Raw genomic sequence first — 12,763 nt, forward strand, 5'->3', positions numbered from 1 at the left:
ACAAATGTATGGCCAACTACTCTTTGACAAAGCAGGAAAGAATAACCGATGGAAAAAAGTCTCTTTAGCAAATGGTGTCGGGAGAATTGGACAGCAACATGTAGGAATGAAACTGGACCACTTTCTTACACCATACACAAAAATAAACTCAAAATGGATGAAAGGCCTAAATGTGAGACAGGAAACCATCAAAACCCTACAGAGAAAACAGGCAACAATCTCTTTGACCTCGGCCGCAGCAACTTCTTACTTGACAGGTCTCTGACAGCAAGTGAAATAAAAGCAAAAATGAACTACTGGCACTTCATCATGATAAAAAACTTCTACACAGCAAAGGAAAGAAATCAACAAAACTAAAAGTCAACCAACAGAATAGGAGAAGGTATTTGCAAATGACCTATCAGATAAAGGGTTAGTATCAAAACTTAACAAACTCAACACCTGAAAAACAAATAATCCAGTGAAGAAATGGGCAGAAGACATGAATAGACACTTTTCCAAAGAAGATACCCAGATGGCTAACAGACACATGAAAAGATGCTCAACATCCCGCGTCATCAGGGAAATACAATCAAAACCACATTGAGATCCATCTCACACCAGTCAGAGTGGCTAAAATTAACAACTCAGGAAACAACAGATGATGGCGAGGATGTGGAGAAATGGGAACCCTCTTGCACTGTTGGTAGGAATGCAAACTGATGCGGCCACTCTGGAAAACAACGTGGAGATTCCTCAAAAAATTAAAATAGAATTACCCTATGACCCAGCAATAGCACTACTAGGATTTATCCAAAGGATACAGGAGTGATTCATAGGGGTACATGAACCCCAATGTTTATATATAGCAGTGCCATCAACAATAGCCAAATAATGGGAAGAGCCAAATGTCCATAAACTGATGAATGGGTAAAGAAGATGTGGTATATTTATACAATGGAATAGTACTCAGCAATGTAAAAGAATGAAACCTTGCCATTTGCAACAACATGGATGGAACTGGATGGTATTACGCTAAGTGAAATAAACCAGTCAGCAAAAGACAGATATTGTATGTTTTCATTTATATGTGGAATTTGAGAAACTTAGCAGAAGACCATAGGGGAAGGGAAGAAAAACAAATTACAGAAAGGGAGGCAAACCATAACATACTTCTAAAGACAGAGAACTAATAGTTGATGGGGGAGGGAGCTTGGGGGAGAAGGGAAAATGGGAAATGGGGGAAAAGGGAAAATGGGAGGGCATTTGTTGGGATGAGCATTGGGTGTTGTATGTAAGTGATGAATCACAGGAATCTACTCCTGAAGCCAAAACTACACTATATACACTGTATGTTAGCCAACATGACAATAAATTATTTTTTTAAGAAAATACATAAATGCAACAAAGAAGCTGGGCCTTAAGGAATATGGATAAAATGAAATTATGAGGAACAGAAATCACATATAAATAAGCAAGATTTATAAAGGTAATAAAATACAAAGAGAGAGAATAAGATAAATAGGACAGTGCAAACAAAAGAGAATATCCAGACACACTCTTATGAGAGTGAGAAATTATAATAACCCTAGAATTATTTCAGACAAAAAATTTAAAACTGCAGATCCAAAAGAATGAATTAAAAGTTGAAGCAACTGATCTGAAGAACCTTTCTATGATGTCTAACCAAAAGGATAAGAAAAGATTTCTTTTCTATTTCTTCTTCTAAAGATTCCCGAAACCTTCTTTAAGTATGATGTTCTTTCCATTTCAGTTCAAATCTATAGTTCAACAACTTCCCAGCCTCAAAGGCCAACATGGTCAATAGACCCAGAAATACAGAAAAAAATCAGATTTCAATGGTGAAAGGAACAGTTATTAAGTTAAGATGAATGACAGAAGTAAATAAAAGTGCAAAAGTCCTGGGGTACTTCTCTTTAAATCAATCAACAAATATTGTTTGGGTATTTTTACTGTGTTTACAAATAAGTATACAAACAGGAAGTGCTCCTTCAACAATGAATCAGTAAAGGTATAGTACATTTCTCTCTAAAGAAGAAGATGAAATGTAGTGGCATAGACTGAACAATGGTACCATGCAAAATTAAATTACAGAATTAATAAGGTAGATTTATATATATACATGTGTGTGTGTGTATATATATATATATATATAATATATATATATATATATTTTTTTTTTAAGTTTATTTATCTTAAGAGAGACAGAGACAATGAGAGTTGGAGAGGGCAGGGCAGAGCGACAAGGAGGCAGAGAATCCCAAGCCGGTTCTGTACCATCAGTACAGAGCCTGACACCGGACTTTGAGATCATGACCTGAGCGAAACCAAGAGTTGGACTTAACCAACTGAACCACCCAGGCACCCTTATATATTTTTTTAATGTTTATTTTTGAGAGAGAAAGAGAGAGAGAGAGAGAGAGAGAGAGAGAGAGAGAATGAGTGGGGGAGGGCACAGAGAGTGGGTGACAGAGGATCCAAAGCGGGTGCTGTGCTGACAGCAGAGAGCCTGATGTGGGGCTCAAAGTCATGAACCATGAGATCATGACCCGAGCTGAAGTCAGATGCTTAACCAAGTGAGCCACCCAGGCACCCCAATAAGGTAGATGTTTTATCTTCCACTACACATTTCAATAACACTCCTGTGTAATCAAATTTCAAAAATGTTTAAAGGTCATAAAGAAAAAAGCAAAAAAGAATATACAAGTAAAAAAACGTAAATGGGGGGTGCCTGGGTGGCTCAGGCAGTTAAGCATCTGACTTTGGCTCAGGTCATGATCACACAGCTCATGAGTTCAAGCTCTGCGTCAGGCTCTGTGCTGACAGCTCAGAGCCTGGAGCCTGCTTTGGATTCTGTGTCTCTGTCTCTCTCTACCCCTCCCCCACTCATGCTCTGTCTCTCTTTCTCTCAAAAATAAATAAACATTAAAAAAATTGTTTTAATGTAAAATGGATCAGTATTATTAATGGTTGGACCTACCTTATATGAAAAGGACTCAGAAAAAGCAAATATTGACATCATGTGCAGATCCTGAATCACTTAACCAAATGTTTCCCCAAAATACCTTCCACCGAACTCTAATATCTCAGGATACATGTGGAAAAAAATCAGATAACTTTGGGGAATAATGACTCTATATCCAACACCTGCCCCAACTCAGAAGGTCACAGTGCATATAAGCGTATCAAGTTCTAAGAAAGTCCATAATAAAGAAAACTGCTTAATAGTTATTAAACCCACTATTTTCCAAATCGATTTGACCTGGAAATATTATTTTCCCCTAAATATTATTAGTATGCCATAAAACTAATGTTCTGTGAAACATAATTTAGACATGCTAATATAAACCTATGATAGGGGCACCTGGGTGGTTCAGTCAGTTGAGCGTCCAACTTTGGCTCTGGTCATGATCTCGCAGTTTGAGAGTTCAAGCCCCGTGTCGGGCTCTGTACTGACAGCTCAGAGCCTGGAGCCTGCTTCCGATTCTGTGTCTCCCTCTCTCTCTGCCCCTTCCCCGCTCATGCTCTGTCTCTCAAAAATGAATAAATGTCAACAACAAAAAAAATTTAAACCTATGATAAAGCATAACAATACCATTTCTGTTTCTCTTTCAATACTAAAAAAAATTCAAACATACAGAAAAACAGATGATCTCAATGAACATTTAAATACTCTCTACCTAGGTTCAATAGTTGTTAACATTTTATCATATTTGCTTTGTCTCCTCTTAGTGTTATAACTATTATATCTATAATTTACATATACATAAAGAACAGCAGACACACCAGAAGAGATAGACAGATGGTAGGTAAGTAGGTAGACAGACAGAGTGGGGGGAGAATGGCTGAGTTCCCAAATGATCTCAGTTACTTCTCTTCCTGAGACATAGGTAGTCCCCATTTCTTGAGTTTCTACAATATGTAGCCTCTTAATAAATCTCTCTTAACTTTGAAAGTTACTCGTATTTCTTGCAAGAAGGTAAAAAAAAAAAACAGCATAAAATAAATTTAAAAATGAAAACAAAATACGAGTCACCAATTTATACAGAATTAAGTCAATATTAAATTATCGTACAGATCATGTGATTAGGCATATAAACTTAAAAACCAAACTGACAAAAAAATTTTGTTTTTCAACAAAGCAAGTACTGATAACACCCCTGGGATCTGCATACATTCAGATCAAATGTTTACACTAACTGTATTATACTTTGTATCAATAATAGTTGTCCCAAAATGATACTTCTAGGTTATCAGAAAGAAAAAATGTTAACAAAAATTCATTAGCCTGTTTAAAAATTTAAGATTATGTTTTTAAAAGGTTTTTGTCAAACACATCTAAAATTTAAAAATCCAGCACTCAAAATGTTACTAATCACCTATCTGAAATCCTCACTCTCCAGGATTATTGGGAAGCCAGATAACAAAGATTTTATCACTTCTAGGAATAACCTTAAAAAGTAAATATTTCAGGGGTGCCTGGCTGGCTCAGTTGGTTAAGCGTCTGACTTCAGCTCAGGTCATAATCTCACCGTTGGTGAGTTCAAGCCCCCCCATCAGGCTCTGTGCTGACAGCTCAGAGCCCAGAGCCTGTTTCCGATTCTGTGTCTCCCCTTTCTCTCTGCCCCTATCCTTCTCACACTCTTACTCTCTCTCAAAGTAAATCTTTTAAATCATCTATGAAGTTTTTGTTTTAAAGAATAAGTAAATATTAAGATTTTACAAACATCTAACATACAAAAGGTGTAGACTTCTGCGTTTAGATATATAAAACAGTCCATATTAAAGAATCTTATAAAACTCTCTGAATATTAAAAGTATTATAAAAGTTAACATATCTTAATATTTGGAAATTATAAATACTTCCTTGATAAAATAACCAAATAAGAAAAAACACACAGTTTCAAAAAGCATAGTTAGTACAGGATTTCCACTAACTCTTGAGGTGAACTACAGAAAATGAGAAAATGTTATTATTTTTAATATATTGACTCTTAATTAGCAAATAAAATAATCAGGTTAATTTTGAAAAACTCAAAAGACAAAATTCATCTTAAAAAGCTTTAACTAAATGTGAAAATACATGAATGAAGTTAAACATAAGAAAGGAAATATTTACTAACCTTTATTTCCTAACATCACAGCAAGGTGTAAAGGAGTGTTTCCTAAAATTAAAAAAAAATTAAATTAGTGTGAAAACATAGAAAATTGTTATTTAAAAGTGGTTTTAGCTCCTTCAGAAATTTCACTGACAGATTTAAGTAAAATGTGACTGCAAAATGATCCTGTTTACATGGCAAATTCAAAGTCAGAGGATGCCATGATTTCTAAACACAATGTATTCTAAACCAACCCCCACCAAAAAAAAGGATACCCAGCTTGCTTTTGAGACTTCTTCTCCCAAGAGATTTCACAGATTCCTTTCCTGCTAATTTATCTATCATATCATTCTTTGTTCATTCAGCAAATAATTTAAATACCTACTATATACTCATCTTTGGGGACAGATATCAAAAATACCCAATCCCTCAAGTCATTCAGAAGTCTTCTGTTAGAGACTGATAGGAAAATAAATAATTGCTATTATTTATTAGAATAAAAAAGAGTATAGCATGATAATGGAATAAAGAACAGAGCTCCTAATTTTGTCTGTGCAAACAATTAACTATTAAAGAGGGACCATGTTGAAATAAGTCTTGAATGGGTTAAAAATTTATAGGCAAATAAAGCAACTCACTATTATACTGTGTTAAAAACAATTTAAAAATTAAAAACAATTCCCCCAAATTACATTCAAATGCAAGAACAGTTCATACTTCGCAAACAACAAAAACAACAAAAAATGTTTATGGCCAGTGGGGGTAAAGAGAATAGTAAATAATGAAATTGGTAAGATAAGCAAAAGACTACACTATGAAGTTTGAATATATCCTTTTAGTTGATGTTATACAATGACTAATTTAACTTCAAAATGATACCCTAAGCCACACTAGTAGCCTAAAAACCTCTTGATTATAAAAGAAAGAAAACCTATAGTAATATTTGCAAATAAAGTTACTAAATAAAATTTGTGTATACTAATTTTCAGATTCAGTATTAGCATTTTTACAGAAGGCACCACATCAACAATTTTTGCCTATAAAATGAGCTGCACACTTATCAAGAAATCATATACAGCATAAAACAAGATTTAACTACTTGTTCTAAAAATCTTATATATGATCTAAGGCACCTGGGTGGCTCAGTAGGTTAGGTGTCTGACTCTTGATTTTGGCTCAGGTCATGATCTCATAGTAATGAGATGGAGCACCAGGGATAGGCTCCACACTGGGTGTGGAACCTGCCTGAGATTCTCTCTCCTACTCCCTCTGCCCCTCCCCTGCTTGACCATCACGCACGCACACATGTGCTCTCTCTCTATCCAAAAGAAAAAATCTTTCTTATTTATTTTGAGAGACAGAGAGAACACACACACGCACAAGCAGGGGAGAGGCAGAGGAGGGAGAGTGAGAGGGAACCCTAAGCAGGCTCCGTGCTGCCAGCACAGAGCCCAATGCAGGGCCCGATCCTACAAACCAGGAGATCATGACCTGAGCCAAAATCAAAAGTTGGATGTTCAACCGAGTGAGCCACCCAGGCGCCCCCCCAAAAAATTTTTAAACCTTGTATATGATCTATCCCATTCTCTTAGTTTGACAAAACCTGTACAGATGGTTAAGACACAGACACACACAGACACACACACACAATCTTTTGCTGAATAAAAGCACAGTGGAATAAGAACTGTCTGTAAAGATAGCCAGATAGTATTTTGCGCAAAAGTTTAATAAATTCAATAAACTTAAATTTTCTCTGTAAGTAATTTTACAAAACAAAAACCTGGACTACAGTAAATTTCTTAGTCTTCACTATTAGGAACAACAACAACAAAAAGACAGATTTGGGGACATAATTCACATTATATTTTCCCGAAATAAAATTTCCACTAGCAACTAGGCAATCTACTCTCCAGTTTTCATACTTCATAACTAATTTTACTTGAGATATGGAAACCTCTATAATACACGTTGGTTTTTTTTTTTAAGTTTATTTATTTATTTCAAAAGAGAGTGAGTTAGGGAGGGGCAGAGAGAAGGAGAGAGAATCCCAAGCAGGCTCTGTCTGCACTGTCAGAACAGAGCCCAATGTGGGGCTTGAACCAAACAACCATGGGATCACAACCTGAGCCGAAGTCAGATGCCCAACCTACTGAGCCACCCAGGTGCCCCACATTGTTAATAATCATACACTGAAGCATGTCCCCAGATAAGAAGTTTTGCTCACAACGCTATTTAAGAAGTAAACTTTATGAGTTGCCAAGTTACTGGCATAGGCTATTTTCCAAAAAAAACAAACCAGTTCTCCAAAAATTCCAGACCTTTTAGGGAGCTAGCAATCTTCTTTTATGCTATTATCTAGTCCTATGAGGTTTTATTTTTATCTTATTCAGTCAATATTCATTTAGATTTACTTACCATTTTTGCTGCTCTTCATTCCTTCCTTCATCTCCAACCTTCCATTAGAATTTTTCTTCTACTCAAAACATATCCTTCAGGATTACCTTTAGTGATAGTTTGATAACTGATTTCCCTCAGGTTTTTGTTTGTAAATGTGTATTCAACTTCAATCTTAAAAGGATATTATACTGAGTATATAATTATTGATTGGATGCTATTTTTTCCTCACATTCTACGTGGTCTTATGGTTTCCTTTTTTGTTGAGAAGCCAGCCATAAAACTTTCTACTGCTCCTTTGAAAGTAATGTGACATTTCTGGCTGCACTTATGTGTATGTTTTGTTTTGTTTTTCAAATTAATCAGCCTTTTCACTCCAGTGTGGATTCCTTTGTTTATTCTACTTGGGTTGGACTTGTTGAATACCTGAATCTGTGTCTTTCACAAACTTTGTAAAATTCTTAGCAAGTATCTTTCCAAATATTGCTTTAGTTCCATTTCCTCTCTTCTCTCTTGGGGTTCAATTAATGTAAAACTTCTTACCCTTTCTATTTAAAAAAAATTTTTTTTTAATGTTTCTATTTATTTTTGAGACAGAGAGAGACAGAGCATGAGCAGGGGAGGGGCAGAGAGAGGGGGAGACACAGAATCCGAAGCAGGCTCCAGGCTCTGAGCTGTCAGTACAGAGCCCGACAGGAGACTCAAACCCACAAACTGTGAGATCATGACCTGAGCCAAAGTCAGATGCTCAACTGACTGAGCCACCCAGGCACCCCTTACCCTTTCTATTTTTTTAAAAACTTTCCCTTTCCATTTTTCATTAAAGATATTTTCTTCTAACCTATTTCCAACATCACGAATTCTTTTTCAGGGTCTAAAACTGTTAGTAAGCCTATTTATATAGTTTTAAATCCCAGTTATTATATTTTTCCATTTGAGAATTTTTATTTAGCTCATTTTCTTTCTTAATTTTTTTATTGTTTATGTTTGAGAGAGAGAGAAAGACAGAGAGCAAGCAGGAACGGGCAGAAAGAGAGGGAGACACAGAATCGGAAGCAGGCTCCAGGCTCTGAGTTCTCAGGACAGAGCCTGATGCAGGGCTAGAACTCACAGACCGCGAGATCATGACCTGAGCTGTAGTCAGCCGCCCAACAGGCTGAGCCACCCAGGCGCCGCTGGCTCATTTTCAAATATGTGATTTCAATTTTTATAGTTTCCAGTTCTCTGCTAAAATATTCAAACTGATCTCTTATCCCCCAAGAACATAATAAATGTTGTTATTTAAAGCCTCTAATAATACTTACAATAAATGAAGTTCTGATGGTCTTCTTTTAATTCCTCCCCCCAAAACCCCAGTTTTCATCATGTTGTTCAGTTTCCTTATAATGTTGGTCATCTTTAATTATAAATGATTTTAATTTTTTATTTTTTTATTTTAGAGAGAGCATGAGTGGGAGAGAGGGGCAGAGAGAAACAGAGACAGAGACAGAGAGAAACAGAGAGAGAGAGAGCATCCTAAGAGGGCTCCACACTCAGCATGGAGCCCAACGCAGGCATTGATCCCACAAGCTTGGGATCATGACCTGAGCTGAAATCAAGAGTTTGAAGCTCAACCAACTGAGCCCCCCAGGCATCTCTAATAATATACTGCATATAGTATTTAATGAGCTCTCTCTATAAAAATTTGAAGCATAAGAAACAAACCACCCAGATACTTTCATTTGCTTTTCACATGTGGCCGGAACTACTAGACTTCATTAATCCAGGGACTGACATTTTTTCTGGCCCTCATAATGACACAAAGTTGTGCTTCAGCCTCCATCAGAGTTGATTTACTTTCAGTTCACCCTTATTCCTAAGGTGCAGTTCTTCAAGTTCCATGCTAAAAGAGCAGAGTACTAAAGAGATATTCACACTTAGTAGGCACTGGCCTCCACCTCTTGTCCTCTTACCTCAGTGAGGCCATCAAAAGTGCTGCTCAGCCTCTTAACTACTTCTTTTGGCTTTACAAAAGCTACTGGGGCAAAATAACCTAAAATGGGAGGCTTAAATCTTTGGATTTCCATCTTCTGCCAGAACTTGGCCCAGTAATTACTTCCTACCTTGTTAGATTTCCAATAACCTTAGGTTAAATATTTGATTCTTATTTGTTTCTAAGGAAGACTAATCCTAATCTAGTCCATCATTACTAGAGGCAGAAATGATACTTCAATTTTATTTCTTAACTTTTCTCCATATCTGTAATACTATGCCTTCTATTCTTTGGTACTATTAATGCATAAAAATGAGATAATTTTATGAGCACTAATGATCATAACTTCAATCAAAATATAATTATTCTTAGTACTTTTAAATCATTATCTCAAGTTCAATTTTATCAGTAACTAATCTTTCCATTCATAATCTTTGCCGTTGACTCAGCCATAAATTTTCCATTTTTTCCAATTTCCTTTAGATGTGTCTGTAAAAGTCTTTTCCCTTCCTTTTAGTAGATGCCATAGCTACTATTTTTAGACCCAGCTAGAATACTATTTCAGGGAAAGACACAATTCCCACCTGGGACTGACTGACTTTCTTTCTTTTCTTTTCTTTCTTTCTTTCTTTCTTTCTTTCTTTCTTTCTTTCTGTACTAGAAAATTATTTTCTGCATTTTTATTTTGGTGCTAGAACTGGTTGGGAAGACTGTCTTTTGCTGCTGGAACCACAATGTTTTAAGGTGGTTGTCATATTCTCTACCACCTCAGTTACTGGTTCTAAATCAGGGACAATTTTATGCCAAGGGAACAGCTGGCAATGTCTGGCACATTTCTTGTCAAAACTGAGGAGTGAGGGTGCTAATGGCATCTAGAAAGTAGAGGCCAAGGACACTGCTAAACACCTTACAATGCACTGGACAATTTCATCCCACAAATAATTCTCTGGCACAAAATGTCAAGAGCAGAGGCTAAAAAACTGAAATAGATAAAGCCCAACTGCAAAAGGAAAAAATAGAGCTTTACCTAATAGCAAAGCTAAGAGACTATTAGAAAAAGAAAAAAAATTTTAAAAAGTCCTCACAACACTGCAGAAGATCCAGATACATACAAACCCAAGATTAGCTCTTACTCTATCACTTTCAGTTATACGAATCAATAAATACCTTTGGGCTTAATCTAGTTTGCAGTGAGTTTCACTTGCAATGGCAAAAACCATTACTAATACAGTAAAAGAATATAAAGCCTTATTTGCCATAATCACAGTTTGGGAAATTTCTATTTTCTAAAAGTGCTTTTGCTTTTTATTCTGTCTTTATCTGGGCTTTTAAAATGGGGGGCGCCTGGGTGGCTCAGTCAGTTGAGCATTCGACTTTGGCTCAGGTCATGATATCGTGGTTTATGAGTTCAAGCCCCATGTTGGCTCTGACGTCTCAGAGCCTGGAGCTGCTTCAGATTCTGTGTCTCCCTCTCTCACTCACACTCTGTCTCTCTCTCTCTCTCAAAAATAAAAACACATTAAAAAATAAATAAATAAAATGGCATTTATTTTCTGCAGTAACATAGAATATAGATTTTAAATTCTATTTGCAGTAAAATTTACACCTTTTTAGAAAATACTTTTAAACTTAACATTTATCTAACAGTCAAAAAATAAACCATACATTTAATTCCCTTTTACAAAAAATGAAGAAATTAATGCTTTTATTTCTCACATCCATTTTTGTTTCACTAATTTAATCAATAGTTATAAACCTTTTTCTTACCCTTTATAGAACATATGTCTTAAATTTTGAAGCAAAGGATCTTTTTTTTTTTTTTTTTGGAAATTTGCTGTCAAGATTGTAATCATATTTACTACGATTATTAGATTTCATCTATGGTACATTTAAGTGGTTTCAATGTTCACTATCAACGCTTTTCTGACACAACTCCTCCTTTCTTGGGTTAATCATGTAAATTCATCTCTTATGATTTGGGATATTTCTTTGAATAATACTTTTCAGGAATGATAGCATGGTGGTTAATCTATTTTCTAGAATGTTATTGTTGCTTTCACAAATGAATACCTGACTAGAAAGAATTCTACAGTTAGAGGATGTCACAGCAAGTATGATCTAATATTGCAGAGGTCTGAGGCCAAACTGATATTCATTTGTTCAATAGCAATCTGTGCTCTTTACTTATATATGTATAGAATTCTTCATTAAAATTTAAAATATCACCAAGATATACAGAATCTCTTTTCATTAATTTTCTATGAGTTGTAACTTTGGAGTCTGAACCAATTTTAGATCAAAAAATGTTTTTCTTCTTTACTTATAGCTTTGAGTATTGCCTCTGTTCTAGTTATTCTGTTTTATTATCTGAAAATACATATTACTCATCAAATGAAATCTATAGAGGTATAACTCTGTATTTATAACTTATCCCTCATTAATTTTTCTTTTTCCTCTACAGTCTGTTTTCAAATTATTTTTTTTTTTACATCATTCATTTAATTTTCTATACTGTCAAGCCTTTACTTAACAGTTATCTTCAGGATACTTTGATGACACTTCTTTTAAATGAGTATTTTTCAAAGACTATCAAATGACTTTTTTTTCCTGCTCATCCATCCTGGAATGAAGATTTATTCAAATCTAGTATGGGAAAAGACAATCAGACTTCCCCCACTTTCCTCTCAGTTCATTCAAAAAATGAACCAAAGTAAAAAACCCTTTCTAAACTCTGAAGCTAAAAGAACAAGCTGATATCTAAGCATTTTCCTGTGACACTCTATTCTAATACTCTAGATAAAACAAAGAGTATCAGATAGTTGAGAGACAGAGGAGTTGTTACATAGAAATGAAAGATAAAAATAACAGTGCAAGACATATTCCTAAAACTATAAAATATCGATGAAAGAAATTAAATAATACCTAAATAAGCAGAAAGACATCCTGAAGTCATGGATTTAAATACTGGTAAAATGATAATACTCCCCAAATTGGTCTATAATTTTAAGACGGTCTCCATCAAAATCCCAACTGGCTTTTTTGAAGAAACTGACAAGCCGATCCTAAAGTTCATATAAAAATTCAGAGAACCCAGAATATATAAAACAATCTCGAGAAAGAACATCAAAGTTGCAAGGCTTACAAATTTCAAAACTTACTACAAAACCACAGTAACCAAAACAGTATGTACTTGCATAAAGACACTCCTAAATATCAACAGATCAATCATACCATACACAAAAATTAATTCAAAATAGATCATGGACAGGCGGCACCTGGGTGTCAGTCAGTTAAACGT

The 12,763-nt window shown here is 35.3% G+C and overlaps 1 protein-coding gene across 3 annotated transcripts in view; it reads right to left on the reverse strand.

Moving 5' to 3' along the window:
* The window catches only part of ANKRD13C (ankyrin repeat domain 13C), a 91,059-nt gene that overhangs the window by 62,349 nt on the left and 15,947 nt on the right, over positions 1-12,763 (reverse strand). For all 3 annotated transcript variants that reach the window (XM_045034769.1, XM_019837227.3, XM_011284936.4), the window contains exon 2: positions 5,124-5,165. In XM_045034769.1, coding sequence (XP_044890704.1) covers positions 5,124-5,165 — 42 coding nt within the window. The remainder of the gene's footprint in view (positions 1-5,123; positions 5,166-12,763) is intronic.

The sequence above is a fragment of the Felis catus genome, chromosome C1, assembly GCF_018350175.1.
Source record: "Felis catus isolate Fca126 chromosome C1, F.catus_Fca126_mat1.0, whole genome shotgun sequence".
In the NCBI taxonomy this organism is placed as follows: Eukaryota; Metazoa; Chordata; class Mammalia; order Carnivora; family Felidae; genus Felis; species Felis catus.